This window comes from Elgaria multicarinata, chromosome 2 (genome assembly GCF_023053635.1).
Source record: "Elgaria multicarinata webbii isolate HBS135686 ecotype San Diego chromosome 2, rElgMul1.1.pri, whole genome shotgun sequence".
Taxonomy (NCBI): domain Eukaryota; kingdom Metazoa; phylum Chordata; class Lepidosauria; order Squamata; family Anguidae; genus Elgaria; species Elgaria multicarinata.
This window is the reverse complement of record NC_086172.1, coordinates 159,702,510-159,725,564: the sequence shown is the minus strand read 5'-3', so window position 1 is coordinate 159,725,564 and position 23,055 is coordinate 159,702,510. Positions and strand designations below refer to the sequence as shown.

General features: G+C 45.6%; 1 protein-coding gene across 4 annotated transcripts in view; it reads left to right on the top strand.

Annotated features, from left to right (window-relative positions):
- Nucleotides 1–23,055, top strand: part of SYNE3 (spectrin repeat containing nuclear envelope family member 3) — a 106,862-nt gene that overhangs the window by 56,512 nt on the left and 27,295 nt on the right. For all 4 annotated transcript variants that reach the window (XM_063118012.1, XM_063118009.1, XM_063118008.1 and 1 more), the window contains 7 exons: nt 2,917–3,261; nt 4,228–4,364; nt 8,962–9,136; nt 12,761–12,943; nt 13,614–13,757; nt 15,829–15,963; nt 22,323–22,484. In XM_063118012.1, coding sequence (XP_062974082.1) covers nt 2,917–3,261; nt 4,228–4,364; nt 8,962–9,136; nt 12,761–12,943; nt 13,614–13,757; nt 15,829–15,963; nt 22,323–22,484 — 1,281 coding nt within the window. The remainder of the gene's footprint in view (nt 1–2,916; nt 3,262–4,227; nt 4,365–8,961; nt 9,137–12,760; nt 12,944–13,613; nt 13,758–15,828; nt 15,964–22,322; nt 22,485–23,055) is intronic.

Genomic DNA, 23,055 nt, shown 5'->3' with positions numbered 1-23,055 from the left:
ATGTTCTTAAAACTGGCCCACCTGAGGTCCACGGATGACCCTTCCCTTTCCCATGGATCTACCCCCTTTCTCCCAGCGGCCGGCCATTTTTTGGTTTCCCAGCTTTTACAAAGTTTTCCCCTATTCTGAAAGGTTGAAATGCCTCCCCTAAAACTGAATTACAGGAAGTAAGAGCTTTAAGTTAAAATATGCTGGATTTTTTTTTTTTTTTTTTGGTATTTGTGGATTTTGGTTTTTTTACCCTGCCCCCTTTTGCCTTCGGCCCTACCAACCAATGAAATGAAGCTCCCAAAACATCTCCAAAACAGAATTCAGCCCTCAAGCTGAAAGAAGTTCAACCACACTACCCAATTCCAACTGACGTGCCCACTCAAAGAGCCAATGTGCCGCACCAAGTAGAAATCTGGATGCCAGAGATCCCTTTTTTCTGCAGCCCTAAAGCTCACGCACAAGGCCCAAACACTGAGGGAAAGAGGGTACAGTTTACCAGGACCCAGACACCCAAGTCGCAACCCCATTATCATGAAGAACAAAACCCTGAGGCTAAATTGTAGATCATTTTATTATTACATTGGAAGGATAAATGTTCACCCCCCCCCCCCATAATGCAATGGAGTGAGGACTTAACAATGCTATCAACATTTAAAAAGTTGTTATATAGACACAACTTGTGAGTGGATAAATACATGGATATTTGGTCTGCTTTTCTTGAAATCTATGCATAACTCCCCCCCCCGCTTTTTTTTATGAATGGTGGATGTATCAGATGAAAAAAAAATGACACCTCTATGCATGTAAAAGGGGGGGATTGTAGATCATGTTTGAGGATAACTTTTGAAACATGTTTCCTTGTATCGATGTACTTATCGTCCAGATCTCATGAGATTTGCTGGAGACGATCTGAGGCATTGTAAGATCAGTACAAGTGTCAATCTGAAGGTGTGCGTTCCTGGCCCAAGTCCTCTCAGGAACAGAGAGAGAACTGTCTGTGCAGCTAAATTAGCTCTTGTCGTTTGAGAGAGGTTTGTTCTTCCATGTATGTGTCATGTTCTCTCAAGAACTGCTGGGCCTATCTGTCAGTTTCACTTCAAACATAAGAACATAAGAAGAGCCCTGCTGGATCAGACCAAGGGTTCCTCTAGTCTAGCACTTGGTTCACACAGTGGCCAACCACCTGTTAACCAGAAACCCATAAGCAGGACATGAGTGCAACAGCAACCTCCTGCCCATGTTCCCCAGCCACTGGTGTACATAGGCTTACTGCCTCTGATACTGGAGGTAGCATGTAGCCATCAGGACTAATAGCCATTCTCCTCCAGGAATTTGTCTAACTCCCATTTAAAGCATCCAAATTGGTGTCTATCACTATGTCTTGGAGCAAATTCCATAACTTTCTCCCAATTTTTTTTTTTAAAAAATAAACATCTCTTCTGAATATGAAGAACTTTGCAAAGTTTGGTAAAGTGTTGCCAAAAGCAAACTGAAACAAAATTCTTGTCCATCCGCATCAGCCACATTCGAGAGGTAAAGCTATGCCCAACTCGATTTGCAGAAGTTTCCCATTCGCACAAAGCAAGCAGCAAACAGGGATCATGCACGAATCAAGTGGCAAGGCCATTTTTGGAGAATCCTAGGAAGTCAAACATTGCATTTTCACCCATCCCTAGTTGCCACCTCTGTCTGGCCTACCTAAGCCAGCAAGCTTCATGTTCTGTCTCAGTAAAAGCACAGCAGGCCTGGCCCCAACCTAGCTCCAGTGGCCGCGGCACCCCCTGGGCTGATGATCTTGCCTAAAGGTTATTAGTGGAATCCCTAACAGAGGGGCAAGCGGAGCTGGCTAGAACACAATACACTCTAGAGTTTTTTTGTATGTAGCAGCAGAGCCTGGTTGGTTCTGCATTGATGCCACTTTAGAGATGTGAAGGCCTGGGGGAAAAAACGGAAAAATTCTGGAAAAAAACGGTGGGGGGATCTGTTTTTTTCCAGAGCCTTTTTTTTTTGTTTTTTTCCGAAAAACGTGAAGAAAAATGGATTATGGGATGTTTTATTTTAGCCTGATGAATAAAATGTTAGGTGTTCATATATTTAATTTTCCAAATGATTTCAAAAAACTAGGTACAGTATCAGATTATTACAATTTCTGTGCACTGAGGACAAGCAAGTCCTAGGTTCCAAACTAAGACTTCAACTCTCAAATGCAAGAACAAGATGCATTACTGCCTCTAGGGGGCACCACTGCCATTGAAGCAGAGACTCAGTGACAGCAGTGATAGCTGTAGGTCAGAAAATGAGCCTGATTAAATTTCATGCATATTCATTTAATCTTGGTCCCCGCCTTTTCTCAGTTATTTTTATGGGAATGGGTGCTTTATGTCCGCTTGATGCTGTGGAGGACTAGCGGAGGCATAAATAATTTTCTTTGTTACTAACGTTGATCGTTTCTTCTGTTGTTGTTTTAAATTGTTTTTTGCCTGCTCCTCATAAACTGGCAAAACCAAAGATGTTCCTTACAGTTCAGGTGTTCCTTACAGTTAAGGAGCTTGTAGCTCCATTTGTTACCAAAAAAAGTAAAACTGTAAAAAAAGTAAATTCAATTCGTAATAATTGCTTGAATACACTGTACTTTTAATATACCAAATGTGATCATTTTATGCCAAACTAACTTGTACATAATTAAATTTTATGTTTATAAAGTAACAAAGTGACTTCCAATCTGTTAAAAGTACCAATACGGCAATTTCTTTTCAATTTTTCTGAACATTTTTGTTTTTTCTGGAAAAAAAAAACAGGGAAAACTGGGTAGTTTTTTTCCCCATGGCTTCAAAATTTCTGGAAGTTTGACATCTCTATGCCACTGTAGTGGCGCTAGTCTTCAGGATTGGGAAGTCGCTCACTCTGAACTCCTCCCTCCTGCAGGACATAGCCAAAGATGTGAAGAGCGGCGAAAAGAAACTGAGACACCTGGAAGCTCAGTCTGCGGAGGTGATGCAAAACACCTCCCCGCTGGGGGCAGAAAAGATGAGCAGCGAACTGGAGGAATTGAAGACAGCCCTGGAGAAGCTGAAGGTGGCGAGCGCTGAGGAAGAGGAGAGGTTGCTGAAGAGCCTGAAGTCGGAAAATGCCTATCACTCGCAAGCCAGGCTGCTGGAGGCGGAGGTGCAGGAGTTCCGTAAGAACCTGCAACGGCTAGGAAGCAACTTGGAACCAAGGGACAGAGCAAGAAGCGAAGACGACTTAATCGCTCTGTGGAGAAAATACATGGTAAGTGTTGATTTGCCTATGACAGATGGGGGACAGAAGAAACTATTGACGCTCAATAAAGAACTATGCTATTCGTGACCTGCCTACTATCCTATTTAACCAGTCCCCAGGGAAATTAAAGCTGTCCTCCTGCATATGTGGAATTATATTAAAATATACAAGTGGGGACCCAAAAGACAACGTAGAACACTCCTGTTTGGGAATCTAACCAGCCAGCTATGCCCTTTCAAGGCTATTCCATCCTGTTCCTCCTCTCCTGGTTTTCTGGGATTTTTCTCCCAACAGTCACTTGGTGTTCTAAAACCATTAAACGTGCTCAGTTCTCACTGGACTGTTTTGGGTTCCCCCCTTCCCCACCCCTAAGGGTTTTCTTTTCCTGACGTTTGTGCGTGTGTGGATGGTGGAGGCAGGAGAGAAGGGTTTTTTCAGTTGTGATGCCTAAATTATGAAATAGCCTCCCAGGAGAGGTTCATCTGTACTGTTCTTTAAAATGAGTGTTTAGGACTATTATCCTGGTGGGGTTTTTTTTAGTTGAGACTTTGGTATATTTTTAAACTTCTACTGTGGTTGAAATGTTTTTTAATAATGCTGTTTTCCCTGCTGTTTGTCTTTTTTTGCTAGGTATATTTTTACATTTATGTTGCAGTTTACGGGTTTTTTTATTTGTATGCCAGCTTGAGTTTGATTTTATCATAGAAGGAGGGGATGCAAATGCCAAAACAACTAAAAGAAGGGAGAAAGCTAAACACAGTAGCACTGCCCCAGAACTTCTCACTGCTCAGAGAAGTGGGGAGTGCATCACAACACCATACCAATAAATGTACATTTGATTCAAATTCATAATCTTATTTTGCTCACATAATTTTAACAGGTATAATGAAACCCAGCACAGACACACACAGACACACACACGTGGATAATTGATTTTATATATGTATACTTAATGATCATATTTTTGTGTTTAAGGCAACAAGGGCAGCTCTTACGGCAGAGGAATCAAAGGTTGAGAGACTGAAGACTCAACTTAAGGAGTTGTTCAGGTTTTCACAAGACATTCAGCCACTTTCTGAGAGTGTGATACGGGCAATACGGGAATATCAAAGGTATTTTTTTCCTAGTAAGGGTGGGCTGCAGTTTAAAATTAACCACACCAGGGGATTAGGTGACTCTAGTACAACCTTTCCCAGTCTGTACAGCCCTCTGGATGTGTTAAACTAAAACTCGTCACTCTAATGGAAGCTAGTGGCTCCATTGCCATTGGGGTGGAGAATCCGCTCCGTGTGTTAGTCAGAGCCAGTCAGTATTCTGAAGGAGCTTTCCTTGGTTAGCTCCTTTAAAGTTCTGACTGGCTTGGACTGAAACTCAGAGTGGATTCACCACCCCACTGAGTCATCAGCCCCAACTGCATCACCCTTACAGCTAGCAGCTACCTCCTGGGTTATGATATGAATTGTAGTCCAGCAAATCTAGAGGGGGGCTGGTTGCAAAAGCCTAATCTAGTAATATGGAAACAGTGCCAAAAAAAAAAAAACCCTAGGCTGGTTTAGCCTGACCTGCTACCTACAAAAAACAAGTAGGGATGCATGAAATTTTGTTTTTGCTCACAAAACATGCAAGCATGGCCTTTTCTATGCTCTGAATGCAATCACAAGCACGTATCAGCCGAAAATGTTCAGAAATTGCTTGTGTTCGATTTGCACAACTTTCCCAATTCGCTTTTGTGCAACTTTCCTAATTCGTACAAATGTCCTAATTTGCACACATTCCTTCTATAGACTGCTTTAGTCTATGGAGGGAAGTTGGGCAAATCAAGAAATTTGTGCAAATTTAATGTTTGATTGCTGCTTGGCTTGTGCAATTCCCTAATTGGTGCAGAACGAACAACAATCACAAATGTGAGCAGGGCACGAGGGAAGTGGTGAGACGCCGTTCGGAGAATCCTGGCAATCTTGGGCCTCCCTTGTCCCCCCACCCTTAATAACAAGTAAATGAAGTGGACACACGTGTTCAGTTTGATGACTTTTAACATCTTACAGCTGTTGTGCAGAGCACCTTTTCAATAGTATTACAGGGGCGCTAGGACTTGGTGCCTCTCTGTATACCCCTGTTTCCCCGGAAGTAAGACATCCCCTGAAAATAAGACCTACTTCCAGTTTTGCCTCTCGCTGTAATATAAGGCATCCCCCCCGAAAATAAGACCTTTTTTTTTTGTTCAACAATAAATGTGTACCGTATTCTTCTTCATGGAAAAATAAGACATCCCCTGAAAATAAGACCTAGCGCATCTTTGGGAGCAAAAATTAATATAAGACACTGTCTTATTTTCGGGGAAACAGGGTATTTATTAATTACATTTATACTCTGCCTTCCCTGCAAAAAAACCCTCATGGTCTTTGTCTTCTGCCCTCCCAACTTAACCTCACAACAACCTTGTGGGAAGGGTTAATCAGAGGTAGCAACTGGCCTAAGATCATCCAGTGACCTTCATGGTTGAGTGGTGATTTGAACCCAGATCTCCCCCATCCTAGTCCGAGAGTCTAACCACTCTATCACACTGGCTCAGATGCAGTTGCTTGCCAGGCAGGTCAGGTTATTTTCTCCACGCCATGGCAAAAATGAAGAGGTTTGCAGCAGCATGTCCCATATCTCCCAATCTCAGGTGTTGAGCCACTTTGTGTGAATGGCTGGTGACAGCCTCCATCTGGAGCAGTGTATAGTGGCATCAACAGGGCAGCTGTAATGCATACACACGCCTGTATATATTACTGGAAATCATGTGCGCTGCAGGAGATGTTAGCCTTTCTGTGGGAGGTCTCCTGTACCTTTAATCATGTGGATGAAGGAATCTGGGCAGGCAGAGTATGCACTGCAGAGGTGAGAAGAACTGTACCTGCTTCCAAAAAGTTGCACCCAGCAGGAAGGTGAGCAGCATGAAAAGGAATGCCTTGGATATCTCTGATCAGAGATAACCAGTGGAGTCCTCCACACTCAGCCATGCCTTACAGGCGCTCAATACAAAAGTACACTACAAATGGTAGTGAGTGTGGATTGCAGGTAGGGACAGGAAAGCTGTCCTGCTTGATCATTTGCTCTCTTTCCTGGCTCTTCTGAATGTAAGCTCGGGCTGCCTTAGAAGTACAGCCTTTAGGTGCAGCCTTTAGTGCCTGCCTTTAGTTCAGATCACTCTGTAGGTCACTGCTTGTACCGTTGCACCTAAAGCCAGTCTCTGGAACTGGGCTGCCCGTTTAACGCTCGCATTATTTGAAAAGTTCTATTATTGCTTAAGTTGTTTTTCATGCTTGGAGGTGAACGTTATGCAGATAGCAGCAGCAGCAGTGGTAATGAATGACCACATTTCTGTGCATGGCTCTTTTCTCCGAGTTCGTTTGGCTGGTTTTTTTCCTCTGATAGTTTTTTAGGTTGGCCTATTCTCTCTCCTTCTAACAGCCAACGTCTTGTTTCCTGCTTACATTTGGCTGGGATAGATGGCAAATCCAGCCTACCCAGTCTCTCTCTCTCTCTCTCTCTCTGAGCTCTGGGCAAAATACTTCCACTTCCAGGCTAACTGGAATCAGGAAGTGACGTGCACATAGCCAACACCTTTGGAGATTTGGAGAACGGATCGCCATCATCCGGATGCAGGCACGTTCACGTTTTTCACTGTGTTTGAAAAATTGGCTTTCTTATGCCAAGTGCTGAGCATGTTGTTGACATTCAATTGGTCGTTACAGCAGTTCAGATTTTTAGGAAGCAAATCTGGGATCCTTTCCAAGGAGGAGTAGCAAGGAATGGAAAGTTTGAATGTTTGCCGCACAGCAAAGAGGACAGATGGTTGCCAGCGTGTTTCAAAAGACCCGTGCTTCTTTGTAGGAAGTGGTGGTAACCTAACCTCACAAATCCTTACGGCAAGGAGAGAAGAAAAAACAGCAAAGTTAGCCCCGGCAAGGCTTCGGTTCCTCTGAAATTGCTTAAAATGCAAGCCTTCCTTCTGTACTAGATATTGAAGTGAGAATGCTGTTTTATGGAGATGAGTAAGATGACCTTTTCTCTAGTATCTTGTTTAGCTAAAATTGAAAAATGTCTCCTCCAGGAAAATGTTATTCTAGAAGAGGTTTCCCCAAAAGGCATTAAAATTGGCAGCTGCTGCAGGCCAGGTTTCAACTAGCTGGAGAATTAGGCTGAGAAAATGGTTCTGCTGGTGATTGTGAGGCACAGAGAGCGAGAGAGAAAGAGAGAGAGAGACCAGATTTGCATGATCGATGGCCAGCAGTGTGGCTTAAATAAGCCACAGTGGCTTGTGTCACGTACCTGCCGCCATTGTGGCTATTCATGCTGTGGCAGACAAGCTCTGTGGCTTAGCGGGTTGTGTGAACCCTGACAGGGTGACTAGTTTGGTTCCTGGGTGGCTTATAATGACAGTAATACAACTTGATAAGCTGCAGTGAATATTCACAATGCAGCCGGCATGCACCGCAAGCCACTGTGGCCTATTTAGGCCATGCTGTCATCTGCCTATCGTGCAAACCAGCCCAGAAAGAAAGACAGAGAAAGAGAGGTTGAAGTAAACCACAAGGGAGAAACAGGTATTTTTTCAGCCAGCTGGACAAAAGGCAGAGCGGGAAGGTGGTTTCTCCAAGTGGATTTTGCTCTCGTTTCAGGATGCTGCGTTCTGTGTGACTAGATGCCTGTCTGCTCTCTCTATTTAGTGTGTATATTTCTACATAAGCAGATATCACAAAAAAGTACGATATCCAGATGTGAATTAAGGCTGCAGGGGGTGGAGAGTCCAACTCAGAGACAGTGTTGGTGTCGCGGTTAGAGTGATGGACTGGGACTGGGGAGACTCTGGGTCAGGTCCCCAAACACAAAGCTTGGATTGGAAGCACCCTAAAAGCAACAGGAAGGAGCTTGGTCACAAAGGTTGTTGTCCAGCATCTTTGGATGGGATTCTGCCCTGGTGTCCACTACCTGTGACTATTAATCTTATAGCTCAGGGGTGGGCTGCATGCGCTCCCCCTATGGCAATGTTTTTTGGTGGGGGCTGCCCCCGCTGATGAATTTGCTGCTGCTGCAGCAGCAAAAACGTGGTGACTTTGAAAGTAAACAAAGCATGCAGGAAGCCCCCTTTTTGCAAGCAGAGCCATGCTCAGGGAAGTGCGATTTGGGCACCCATTCATCCTCTTTGCTTGCAAAACCAATGCCCTTTTTGTCAATACCATGGTGAGGTGCAGCCCGCACTGGGTACCGGGGACAGGTGGTGATGGGAACCTCTGACTTCCAGAAGTTGCTCACCCCTGTTGTAGCTGACAGGTGCAGCTCTCGTAAGAACACTCAAGGGGTTGTTTGGAAACCGGCTGTTACAGGGCCAGCTTTTGGTAATTCTCCACAGCAGGTGCACTAGGAAGGAATGTGGGGTTTTGTATCTAAAAAAAAAGATTGTGTTGGTCCTCTGATGGCTAGAGGCAGCTGGTGAAAGCGAAGAGACAGGCATATATGTATATGAAGCAAAGACTGGGCTCTTCTGTGCTAAAACAGCAGAGTACCATTTGTCTGTCAGTGAAAACGAGATGGGGATATATATATATATATATATATATATATATATATATATATATATATATATATTTTCCTCCTAGGGTTTAAGCTTCATAGTTTTGTCTGGATGGGTTATTACTTTTTCCTCTCTTTTTTTTTTAACAGCCTGAAAGGGAAGACATTTAAAATGAGCACTGAGACCGAAACCGAACTGAGGCAGCGCTTCCAGACCCCCCTGAGGGAGTTCCAGCTGTGGAAACCGTCGGCTCAAAGGCTTCTGGACACCACGGCAAATATTTCCGACCCTTCCTTGACAGACGCGTTCTTGCTTCAGATTGAGGTGACAAGAGAGTCTCTGTAACGAGACTTAAAACTTCTTCATTCACAGACGCACACTCGCAGAAAACGTTGCTGACGTCCGCTTTTCTGCAGCTGTCCAGCAGGCCCAGTTTAGAACTACGTTCTGCTACTCTAGGAAACACTTCATGTTTAACCAGCAAAATGGCCGTCATCATGGCAGGAGGATGCATTTTGTCTTCTGTGCATAGGGATGGACGGACCTACCTGCATCTGTCTCAGTCAGCCAGCTGCCCCCACCACCCACCCCTGCCTGTGGTGCTGCATGAACGTTTTCACAAACCAGCGAGCACCTCACAAAGCCACAAAGCTGCCCGCCCTCGTCACTGGGCACTCCGGAAATTGTACGTTTTCAAATTGGGCCCTCCAGAAATTGTGTATTTCAGAGTTGCAGAAATGGTGGCCATAATGGCCCCATTTAAACAACACTGAAGGTGTGAATGGAGCACGGACAGGTGGCAGCTTTGTCAGCTGGGTCCGGGGTGGGGGGCGACAGGCGTGGGGGAATCCACCAGATTCCCAGAACCAGTCGGAAGCCCACAACATCCCTATCTGTGCACAGGAACACATCTCCTCCTGCCCCACCCCCCGTCCCTTTTCCGTGACAACTGAGCCATATGGCATGAAAGTGGAGGGCTGACTTTGCCTCTACACAATAATGTTCCACACGTTAAGCACTTCCGGGTCCTGCATAGGAATGAAGAGCAGTCGCTTATGTGGGAGAAGGAAAAGGGAGACACTACTGGGATGGAGGACCAACCTGTTCCCTGGATGCAGGGAGCCCAGTAACCCCAGGCATTTAGGATCAAGCCAGTGCCTATCCAGGGGAGACTGGTGGTTCCATTTTTGGTCGGGTGGACATTCCATTCTGGGCTTTAGTTACAAGCAGCCAACTGTCTGAAGGAGCTGCCCGAGCCTCCGAACCCTGTCCCCAAAATGGGTCCAGTCCCTTGGATAGCTCCTTTAGACTTCTGGCAGGTTGTGACTAAAATCCAGAATGGAATCTCCGCCCCACCGAAATTGGAGCCATCACCAGCCTCCCCTGTTCCTATTTCTATAGCCCTACCCTGGTATCTTTTTCTTGGGCACACTAGAGCAGGGGTGGATAACTTTAGGCCTCGAGGGCCCAATCTGGCCCTCTCGGGTTCCCCCACAAGCCATGCCCCTTCCCCCATGCCTCTTGGATCTTGGAATTGTTGTAGATCGCAAGCTGAATATGAGCCAACAGTGCGATATGGCTGCAAGAAAGGCAAATGCTATTTTGGGCTGCATTAATAGAAGTATAGCTTCCAAATCACGTGAGGTACTGGTTCCTCTCTATTCGGCCCTGGTTAGGCCTCATCTAGGGTATTGCGTCCAGTTCTGGGCTCCACAATTCAAGAAGGACGCAGACAAGCTGGAGCGTGTTCAGAGGAGGGCAACCAGGATGATCAGGGGTCTGGAAACAAAGCCCTCTGAAGACAGACTGAAAGAACTGGGCATGTTTAGCCTGGAGAAGAGAAGATTGAGGGGAGACATGGTAGCACTCTTCAAATACTTAAAAGGTTGTCACACAGAGGAGGGCCAGGATCTCTTCTCGATCCTCCCAGAGTGCAGGACACGGAATAACGGGCTCAAGTTATAGGAAGCCAGATTCCGGCTGGACATCAGGAAAAACTTCCTGACTGTTAGAGCAGTACCACAATGGAATCAGTTGCCTGGTGAGGTTGTGGGCTCTCCCACACTAGATGCCTTCAAGAGGCAGCTGGACAACCATCTGTCAGGGATGCTTTAGGGTGGATTCCTGCATTGAGCAGGGGGTTGGACTTGATGGCCTTATAGGCCCCTTCCAACTCTGCTATTCTATGATTCTATGATTCCCCCATTTTAAGAGGTTGAAATGCCTCTCCCAAGGTGTAGTCACTGGCAGTAAGAGCTTTAAGCTATGATATGCTGATATATATATATATATATATATATATATGGTACCACCCTTTTTGACTTTGGCTCCTCCCCTTCTCTTTTAGCCCCACCCACCACAGGGATATAGTCTCCAAGAGCGCCTCCGAAATTGAATTCAGCCTTCAGGCTGAAAGAGGTTCCCTGCCCCTGTACTAGGTAATGAGTACAACTGCACTCTTATCATAGTAGAGGAAAGAAAGGCATAGCAGTAGTTTTACTACAGTGGCTGTTTGATGCAAGGCCACCAGGTGGCAACCAAACCACAGCAATCGCAAACAATTCAGCCTTTTGTCATTTAGCAACATTACAGCCCTTACATTTTAGTTCTAAAGGGCACGAACAGGGCCTAGGAGCTGCAGTAGAAACTACATGGCTAGAAACTGCAGCGAGGAGTTTCCCAAGAATCCTACAAGTTGTGGCACAGATTTTTTTTAAAGCAAGATGCAGAAAGTAAAGATCAAATGCTATGTTTATCATGGGAGTGGAGGTATGGGACTTGGGAGTAATTTGTGCAAAATCTCAGTGGCCTAGAAGGATCTGGGTAGCTCCGTTCACAAGGTCAGCTGTTAGCTCTCACCTTGGGGGAGTCTACACACCGTTCCGAAGGCGCCCCGAAGCCACTTGAGGGCGCCCCGAAAACGCTCGTGAACTATGTACCTTAATCGTCCCCAGAAGAGGCAGAGGAGGAGGCGTCCTTCGGCAGCGCAGACTGCACAGACTGCTGCTCCAGGCTCCGTTTCCCTTTAGCCAGCAGGCCCTGCGAGAGCTCCCAGCAGCGGGGCTGGGTCGTGGGAGGGAAGAGAGTGGACGGGCGAGGAAAGGGGAGGGCGCCTCCCACGCCCCCGGAACCGTGCAGGGGCCGCTGCTGCCGCCCCCCTTTCCTCGCCCGTCCCCTCTCTTCCCTCCACCCCGCCTTCTTCTGCCGAGCTCTCCGTCCCGGCGGGCGAGGAGGGAGGTGGGTGGCGGCGCCAGCAAGGACACCTCTTCCTCGTCTCTTTTACAGGCAAGCTACACGATTGTTTTTGGGGTGCACTGGGGGCGGATGGAAGCGCTTTCAGTACGACGTGTGGAAGAGCCCCTTGTGTTTATATTTTGCAATAAATTAGGTTCTCCATCTGTACCCGTATGAATCTACCCAAGCTCTGAGATAGAAATCTGAGGTCCTGCCCTCTGACCCATAATTACCAAAGATTTCATTGGCAGGTACCGGGGACAGGGCCTTTTTTAGTGGTAGCACTGCAGTTGTTAAATTCTTTCTCTGGAGATATCTACCAAGCCCCCTCTCTTCCTCATTAGAGCAGCTTTAAAAATGTTTGTTTTCCAAAAAGCTTTTAATGATATTTAGGGTTCCTGTTCAAATAGGAAAAAAAAGCCCTACAACTCCCAGCATTCTCCAGCCAGCATGGCTAGCTGGGGAATTCTGGGGGTTTTAGGACATTTTTTCTGTCTAAACACATGTAGGATTCCTCCCTTAGACTCCCTTGATGCTCGTTCTTGGATTTCAACTGATGCATTTTACTGGGTTTTTGAGATGTAATTGGCTTTAATTGTTGTTTTATTGTAGTCACTCTTGATTTGTTAGCCGCTTTGGAGGGGAAAAATTTAAAGCAGGATATCTAAATGATTGAAATAAATAAACATTCATGTGTTCTCCCCCCCCCCCCAGGCATTTTTGGCTGAAAGCTGCCGCTTTAAGGAACAGCTCCTGATGTTACAGTTGAAAAAAGATTTCCTGAGTAGTATTTTTGAGGAGGAGAGAGCAAAGTCACTCGTGGCTGAGGCAGCTGATGCCGCAAAGGAAACGGAACACCTGTACAAAGGTCTCCTTCAGAGGAAAAGCAGGTTGCAGGTGTGTGTCTAAGAAGCCAGCTTCCCAGGCAGGGGATTGATTCTGGAGATATATATCTCATACAGAAATAATAAACAGAAATAGAAATAAAAATAGAAACAGTCATAATTATCCCACCCTCCTCCCCTCATAGGAAATCAATGATACTATTATATCTATTACAATATACGCATATATAAATATACAAGCACATATGTATCATTCTTCCTCTCTTAAACATTTTCTTCTTTTTTTGTAAGTCAGAAAAATCAAAAAGAAGATAAGTTAACCCATCGCAAAAGATGTATCTCTCATTATGACAACCAAAAGGATTTGAATTCTTTTGGAATTTTATTCTCGCATTCCGACAAGGTTGTGTATACTATGAAACAATACCAGTCTTTATTAAATGTATCTTTGAATCTTGTTCCTCTTACTAATCTCAATTTATTTGTCAGTTTATCCATTAAGGCTACATGCCAAACCTTATTATACCAATTTGTTAGTGTAGCACCAACCAAATCTTTCCAATATCTGACTAGATTCTGGATTTTCAGACTGCAAGTCCTTTATATATATGAGATACTCAGAGGTCTGTGTTGTGAGGCCGGCAGAATGGATGGAGAAAGCAATTGTACAGATGGGATTGGCGTGAACATCATCTTTTTTTCCTCTCCTTCTCTCTGTTTAGGCTTTGGTATCGCAGCATCAAGACTTCGATGCGGTCTTCGTGCCTTTGCAGAAGAAATTGTCTGCCATCAGGGCCAAGCTGGATGCTGAGAGGAAACCGTTGTCCAATCTAGTGGGTAAAGAAGCCCGGCTGCAGAGGCTACAGGTAAGCAACAGGCATTCGCATTTAGGAGAATTCCACTTCTGGGTGTGTCATCACTAGGCACATTAATGTCATTAATACAGCACCATCAGTGTACATGGTGTTTTACAGACGCCATAGCTAGACAGGGCTTTATCCTGGGGCGATCCCCAGGATCGTCCCTGTGCATTCACATGACACACAGGGGATCCCAGGATCAGGGAGGGATGATCCCTCCCTTGCCCTGGGATATGGCCCTACTCTTTAGGCCTGCTCCCGAGACCGCGGAACATGTGGGCGGGCATCGTGGTTTGTCCTGGCTCCTTGCAGTTACTCGCGAGGAGCTGGGACCTGCGCAGGAGCTCTGTGCCCATTGGGGGTGGGGTGGGAGGGAGCAGGAAAAACAATTAAAATAAAAATACTTACATTTTGCGCATGAGCGCTTGTGCGCTCTTTCCTCTTTAAAAAAATGGTGGGCGTGACATCTTCTCCCTTTGAGGTCGTCACGCGCTGTGTGTAAACAGAGGGGGAGATCTCACGATAAAAATATCACGAGATCTTCACCCCTCCGTCGTGCTACACTGGTAGGTCTAGCTGAGGCCAGAGTCTCAGGAACAATGGAGACACTGTGATGTAATGGTTAAACGGTAGGACAAGGGCGGTGAGACCTGGGTTCAAATCCCCACTCAGCTACATAGCTTACTGGATGACCGTGGGCCGGCGGGCTGGACAATCAGTTTCTCTCTCTCTCTCTCTCTCTCTCTCTCTCTCTCTCTCTCTCTCTCTCTCTCTCTCTCTGTAGTTCTCTCTCCACCCACCCCACCTCACAGGGTTGTCATGAGGATAAAAGGACAGAGAAACCGTGTGTAGCAAGATGCTGTGGAAACTAGAGGCTCTGATTTTGTTGGGGCTGTGAATCCACTCTGGGTTTGAGCCAGAATGGGCCAGAACTCTAAAGAAGCTATCCAGGGTGCTGCACCGGATTCCCAGAATAGGTTAAGCACCTTGGATAGCTCCTTTAGAGTTCTGGCTGGTTCTGACTCAAACCCAGAGTGGATTCACAGCCCCACCAAAATCAGAACCTCCAGCCTCTACTGCCCAGATGTGTTTTCAGTGTTTTCTTCCTTTCGCTTTTTGCACATCCCATCCACTTTTAATCAAGTTCAAAATGAGCTCACATGTTAGAAATCTGGTGTGATTAAAGAACTCTTTTAGCCCTTTGCCACGTTCTAGAGCTATCCTTGCAATTAGCACTAAGCTAGTTAAAGTTCAAAGCAGCCATTCCCAATCTGGTGCTCTCCAGTCGTGTTGGACTGCAACTCCTATAAGCCTGGCAGGGGGACATGGGAGTTGTAGTCCAACACACCTGGAAGGCACTAGGTTGGGGTAGGCATCTTTGAAGTGTGGCTTGGGACAGGAACTAGGCTGCTGAAGCAAAGATAAGGAAGACAGTAGAAGTCAATGGAAGTCCACAAGTACACTGGAGGCATCAGCACAACTGGAGCTCGCTGAATTTCTCCAAATTCCATCTCAAAACTCATTCCAACTCGAATCCGTATCAGATTGTGAGCTTTGGTTTTTTATCTCTTTGCATAAAACTGTGCGTAGTTTTGTGCATATTTTTCCAAACGTACACATCAGTTGTGCACATCTTGGAAATGTCATACTTGAAATGTACTCATTTTGAACTGTGTGCATTTTTGAAATGCGCTCATCCTTCTCTTATGATTAAAGCGTATCTGCACACGTGTTTGAGACATACTCATTTTGAAATGTACAGCTTTTTTAAGGGCACGCATGCCATCGGACACATTTCCTTTCGGTCCGTGAAGCACATTGTGAACTCAAAAATGTATGGATTTCAAACACAGATTGTGTCTGGATGTTGTGAACTGATCAGGTAAAACCCTGATCAAAATCGAACTGAAATCAATTTCTCATTCATCCCTACATGTGGAGAATCCCAGTGGACTGGATTGGGATCCCCAAGTCTTCCCCTACTCCCTCAGGGGTCATGTGTTTCCCAGGTGTTCTTTGGTAGATTAGTGTACCATTGACTATGGTACCTTGTATGATGTATCACTTTCTTCTATAGATCATCCACGGAGACATGGCAGAGTGTGCTGTTCAAATGGAAGAACTGGAGAAACTGGTGCAGTCCGACCCAGCACAGATGCATCAAATCAAGCAGCTTTCTTCTGACTATCAAATCCTGAAGAGGTCTCTGGAGGTAATTCAAGTTTGGGGGATGATGTCCAAATGGTGGGGGTTTTCACCCCCATTCTTGGGGCAACTTCTTCTTGTCCTCATCGAACAGCAAGGTGGTGTGTGTGGGGGGGGAATCTGGAATGAGCGTTTCCTCCCCCCCCCCCCGGTTGCTTGGGATCTTTCAGTGGGGGTCAGTAATTCCCAAGATGGAGTCTCCGCTCTTTAGAGAAGTAGTTTATTGCAAGCAATAAATGGATTCAATACTCAGAAGGAGATCCAAGTGAGAACCTAATTTTATACAAAAACCAAACCTTCTTTTATAGAAATTTAAAAAACATTACATGCGTCAGTAATACGTTAATCATCAATTTATTAATTAACAGTTATTATCTTACCAAAGCAGTATCGCCTAGAACAGAGTCCAGGGAGTTTACGGTTCATTGCTAGGTTACAATGAAATTATCCAAAAAACAACAACCACACCCCATATCAAGAAGGGGGGGGTCCGAAGATTTCCAATGGCCGCAGCAAGTCATAGTGTGTGTGGTACGTGCAAGGTCATCACGTTTCCCAGCTCAAAGCACAGTTTGTTTTTCTGCCTTGGTTTTACCCCTGGCACAACAGTATTCATACTTTAAGCTTACTTTGGTCCATGGGTCCTACTACATAAGAGTGAGACAGGCCCTGGCTCAGAACAGATGGAGGGGGAGAAAAACCTAATTTCCCCGACGGTGGTTATGCACGCTAGCCAGACCGTGCAAATGACAGGTGTCCCTCACTGCTTGTGCTGGACCTCTGGAGGAAGTAATTTTGCTCCCTTCCTCAGGATTCCAAAACAAGCAGAGGGGAACGTGGGTGCGCGTGCTGAGAATCACATGGACCTCGGCTCTACATTTTCACAGATCTAAAAAAACTGGTTCATTTCCCCCCCAGTTTTGTGGCCCTTAGGCCAGGAGAGCAGATCAAGCCCAGGGGGCACATCTGTCCTTCTGGAGATTGCAGCCTGGCCCTCCATCTTTGCCCAGAAAGCCACACCCCTTTCACCTATTTTTGAGCAGCTACCTGGCTTTTGCGCAGCATCTAAAAGGTGGAAATGGCTCTCCTAAAGCTTAGGCAGTTGGGAAAAGTGCAGAAAGGGGCAACCAAAATGATCAAGGTGCTGGAGAAGCTCCCCTAGGAGGAAAGGTTACGACATCTGGGATTGTTTAGCCCGGAGAAAAGGAAAGTAAGGTTAATACAGGTGTACAAAATTGTGCCTGGTATGGAGAATGTGGCTAGGGAGACATTTTTCTCCCTCTCTCATAATACTACGCCCAGTGGGGTCATCCCAGAAAGCTGACAGGTGAGAGATTCAGGGCAGATAAAAGGAAGGACTTCTTCACCGAGTGCATAGTTAAATGATTGGAATTCGCTACCCCAAGATGTGGCGATGGCTACCAATTTGGATGGCTTTAAAAGGGGGTTGGATAAATTCCTGGAGGAGAAGGCTATCAATGGTTACTAGCCCAGCTGGCTATGTGCTACCTCCAGTATCCAAGGCTGCAAGCCTATTTGCAGTAGTTGCTGGGGAACATGGGTGGGAGGGTGCTGTTGCACCACGTCCTACTCTGTTGGTCCCTGGTCGACACCTGATTGGCCGCTGTGTGAACAGAGTGCTGGACTAGGTGGATCCTAGGAGCCTGTCTTGATGAGGGGTTTGGCCCAGAGTGGATTTGGAGTGGCGGCAGGTCATCTGTATGACCCAGCCGCCATCCCAAAGCCATCCAGGGGCAAACCCCCTAAACTCTGCTTAAAAAAAGTCAGACACTTACCCGACTTTTTTTAAGTGGAGGTGTGCCACAGCTAATGTGGAGGTGGGCGCCATTGGCTGGAGGAGGGCCGGTTGGGGCACTGCGTATCCCTCTCTTCCTCCCTGTTGCTTCCCCTCACATTGTTGTTGTTTGTTTGTTTATTTATTTATTTATTAAATTTATATACCTCTCCATAGCCGAAGCTCTCTGGGCGTTTTACAAAAGTTAAAAACAGTGGTCATTAAAAAAAAAGTATACAAAATTTAAAACCATCAAAAAATATAAAAACAACAGTATAAAACAGTATCCATTTTAAACAACAACAATTCTGGGGTCCATTAAAAAACAAACAAACTTAGCATATGTTGTTGTTGTTGTTGTTATTTTAATCTGTAGATGTGAACCTTCATATCTACAAATTTAAAAGGGGGGAAGGAATGGGACAGCCGAAGGGGCAGGAAGAGAGGGACGTGTGGCACCCGAACCGGCTCTCCTCCCTTCCCCTTCCGAGGAATGGGGCAGCCAGAGGGAAGAGACCAGCTTCCCCATTCCTCCTCCCTCCCCGGTGCTCAGCCCGGCAGCGTTAGCAACTCCTCATTGGCGCTCCTTCCCGTGCAGATGCCGGGAAGGCGCGCCAGTGCAGGAGCCTGAGGCCTTGCGGTGCCGACGCACCGATGTCAAGATGGAGCCTTGGTCTGATCCAGCATGGCTCTTCTTATATTCTTAATAGCTTTCAACTAAAATGTGCTGGTGTTGTGGGGGTGGAGGCGGCGGCCCCCAAGAGCTTCTCCAAAAGGGAATTGAAATAGAAAAGACATGGAATTCAAACTGAAAAGAGTTTCTGCATCCCTGGCTTAGAGTTAAGCTACACATTATGTTACGTGCTTCTCTCTTGTTTCCCTGCATTTAATGAGACTGGTTGTTGTTTTATTAAACCATAAGCAGACCATGGGAGACGTGAATCAAGTCTGGGATCTCCCTGCTATGGTCCCGATGAAATGCTCCCCTCCCTGATATTCCAGTTGCCAATAATGCAAATTCCAGATTTGGAACAGGTTTTCATTGGGACCATGGCAAGGAGAGAAAGGGTTGCCTCCTCCCTCCCTGGTGGTGCAGACCATGTCCTAATTGAGCCTACACACACACACATTAGGTGTGATGATTCTAAAAATCATCCGGCTATTGGGCAGTATAGAAATGTAATAAATAAATAAATAAATAAATAAATAAATAAACTATCAGGTTAAATACAAAACCACATTTAATGTCGAGTGTCGTTTTGCCCTGAATCATCTCATCCTGTCATCCATAGTTTCTCAGCAGCCTGAACCTGTGCACATTTCCTCAAAAGTAAGTCCAAGTTTAGTGGGGTTCATTCCAAAGCAACCATGCATAGTTATACACTCTCAATAAGCTGTAGAAAAAAGTGAAATCCAAGGACCGGCATCAATGCAGTCGAAGGGGACAATCCTACGCGTGTTTAGACAGAAAAATGTCCTACAAATCCCAGCCTTTTAAATGTCCTTTTAAAAAATAAACCTTTTACTTTCTTTTGTCTGAAATTTTCTGTTGAGTGCTATAAGGCAGCTGATGCCCAAAGGCTAAAAATCCATTTTTGTGGGAGGTTTTCTATCATTTTCTTTTCCTTCATTGCTTCAGGCATTGATCTGGACTTTATATATTATTGTGCAGAGGATTTTAGTACTAGATCACCAGGGCAGCTTATTGCAGGAAGATTATAGCAGCTAAAAACAAATGGTCCCGCTGACAGTGAAATTGCATCAGGAATCAATCTGACTTCAAGTGATTTGTTGGTGGCTATAAACTCAAATCACAAAAGAAGCACAGCAACAAGCTTGCAATATTATGTTAGTTTGTTGGGCCAACCCAAATCTAAAGAAGATAAAAATGAAATGCAGGAATATGGGCTGGATTTTGATGGGAGGGATAAGGTCGCTCTAAACATCCAACATCTTTGCTTGGCGTAGGGTGACCATATGAAAAGGAGGACAGGTCTCCTGTATCTTTAACAGTTGCATAGAAAAGGGAATTTCAGCAGGTGGCATTTGTATGCATGCAGCACCTGGTGAAATTTCCTCTTTATCACAACAGTTAAAGCTGCAGGAGCTATACTGCAGCTATACTGTGACCAGATTTAAAAGAGGGCAGGGCACCTGCAGCTTTAACTGTGGTGATGAAGAGGGAATTTCACCAGGTTCTCCATATATACAAATGACACCTGCTGAAATCCCCTTTGCAATACAACTGTTAAAGATACAGGAGCCCTGTCCTCCTTTTCATATGGTCACCCTATGTTTGGAGCATTCCCACCACAGCCAGGTAACCAAGCCTCTGTGACAGAGGAGGGGACCCAGGGACCCTTCCAACTTCCTGACTGTTAGAGCAGTATGACAATGGAACCAATTACCCAGGGGAGTGGTGGGTTCTCCCATGCTAGAGGCCTTCAAGAGGCAGCTGGACAACCATCTGTCAGGGATGCTTTAAGGTAGATTCCTGCATTGAGCAGGGGTTGGACTCGATGGCCTTATAGGCCCCTTCCAACTCTATGATTCTATGCATTAACCCCGACTGCAGCTCTGCTGCCACACTGTACTGTGTATACAGAGCTGAGAGTTTCCAGTTCTAGTTCTGATGGCTCCTGACACCCTACTTGGGGCTATAACGTCTCAGACAAAGTATGGACTCTGCTGGATCATGTTTTGCCCTCCCTGAGAACTCTCCCTGGTTCTGCCGTAGGGCTGCTTCTTCAGCACTTGAGGTCTTGGCCTATTGTATGGAACATGTTTGCTAGTACCAGTGTTAAGTGGATTCAAACACTGCAAAGTCTGGCTTGGCACTCAGCAGGCCCACAGCCTTTCTGGAACAGGGCAGCAGTGACCTTTTCCTCTCCTAGCTGTTCTTTGGAAGTGGCTACTGAGCATGTTCTGCCACAGGGGTGAGCAACATGTGGCCCTTGGCCAACAGGTTCCCCTGGCAGACCCACCTCCACCCCATGTGACCCTAGTGCAGCCATCCCCTGACATTTGGGGGGACCAATAAAAAGAGCACCAAAGAAATGAAATATTTATTAAGCTTTAAAAAGTATATTTCTTGGGTACATCCTGCTTCACCAGAAATAGAGCAGCATGCTCGCATTATGTACTTTCATTCATATAGCACCACCATGTGGCCAGATTTAGATATGCAAAGGTTTTGATGTTCTTGTGCTCTTGAAGAATGATCCTGGCCTAATCTACACCAAGCAGGATATTGCACAAAGAAAGTGGTATGAAAGTGGTATATAAGAAGCAGGAGCCACACTGATGCTTTATCGCGGTATTGAAGTGCACTGACAACTGTTGGGGCCCATTAACACGTACCATATACTGCTTTCATACCACTTTCATAGTGCAATATCCTGCTTGGTGTAGATTAGGCTGCAGTTTAAATGTTAAGTAGGCTGATTCAGATGTTACTTTTGACTGTGAGCTGTTGTTGTTTTTAAGCCACTTGTTAAACTGAGGTGAATGACTTACTAATACAATCAGGCTATTGCATGGGCCCGGAGCTCATGCAAATTGCAGCACTGTCCGTGCATAACTATTCTGAAGGAGATAAGTTAACTTTTCTGGACCTACCCTGGGGCAAAGTGTGTAATGGATTGTAGACTTAGCCTTTGCCGGTGATATGCATGGTGCATTTTGGAGCATGGAGCCAGAGGAAGTTGCTGAGTTTGAGATGCACAAATCTCTTATCTACATGTCTCCCAAATGCTGTGGCTCTTACTGCTTGTTTATAGGATGGCTGGAAAAATGTAGACCTAGTCATGTGTAGGGATGTCTGTGCTGTGAAATCCGGTGTTTTTTGTTTGGTTTTTGGTCAACGGAATTTTGTGGCATGTATGACCCACTTTACATCTCTGAGCTGCAGACTGTTCCCCAAACAGTTTTCCTGAAATATTTTGGGGAAGGTTCTGCAACGTGCACAAATTATGACTGAATTTGTGCAAATTCAGCAGTAATTTGCACAAATTGCAGAAACTCCCCCCCCCCAAAAAAATTCCCAGAAAAATCACAAACTGGCCTGACTCACTGCAGATAGAGTTGGGCAGCACAGAAGGAATCGAAACCAAGTCTGGGGGTCTGAGCCTAGGAAAACTCACTGAATTCCAGCTGCCTCCCCCAAATGGATTTCTCCAACATGGAGAATGGTTTGCTCTTCAATCCTGGCTTGCTTTCCAATCATGATTTGTCCTTTGACTCCAATATCCCAGCATGCCTCGTGGCTCCCAGATCATCTCAGACTTCTGTCTATGGCTCAGCCCTGACCAATACATTGCTGCCACAAAGGGATAGGGTGGGTTGAATTTCACAAGGGGCCCAGCACATGACCAATGTGCCCCCAAAACACAATCCATAGTTCTCTGCAACATGGAGCAGTTCTCTGGCAGGCATGTCTGGGTATAAAGGGCTGGAGGTGACCTTGGTGGATAAATCCATGTGGAAACAGTTCCCCAAAGTTAGAAAGCTACTTTCCTGTTGTAGGCCCCCTATGATGTTCTGTTTCTGATGCTGCTTGGTGTTCTTTTTAGGTCATGACAGCACAGAGTAAGCAGCATGTTCAAGAACACTGGACATTTAATGACAAATTGTCAGATCTCCAGCAGTGGCTTATGGTGACCAAGCAGGAGCTGGAATCCTATTGGGATGCCAAAGGGGGATGGAACACGAACAACAGGGCTCTGGACTTGGAGGTGAGGGATATTTCTTGCTTTGTGGTATCATCGGTTTGATGTGCAGTGGGGTAGATACTTCGAAGTATAGGCCAAAGTTAAGCTTCACAGGGCGTAGCAGTTTGCAGAATATTTTGATCACAGAATCATAAGGTTGGAAGGAGCAAAGTGCCATAATAAAGAAAAGAAATGCTCTTCTTAGAAGGTCCACACAAGATTTATGTCTCCAAACATGTTCTGAGTTATTCTCTTTCTCAAGAGTCAGAAGAACACCTGGAATTCAATCGCAACGTATCTGTGTTCATATGTAAGTGGAACTGCCAGATTCAGAGACGTTATGCCACTGAACGCCTATTACTGGCAGGTGGGAAGCAAGAGCATAGGATAGGGGCCTCCAAAGTGGCACTCACTGGCACAACAGTGCCCCATGGGGATCTCCAATGGCGCCCACATAGCTCTCCAGTCCTTGCCCCCTGCAAAAATATTTTTTTAATAAAAACCTTGGGAGATATTAGGGTAGCCTTCTCTCTCCCATTCTAGCATCTAGCCTTGCTCTTCCCGCTCTACCCCTATGCCTTGCTGTTTCCCCTAC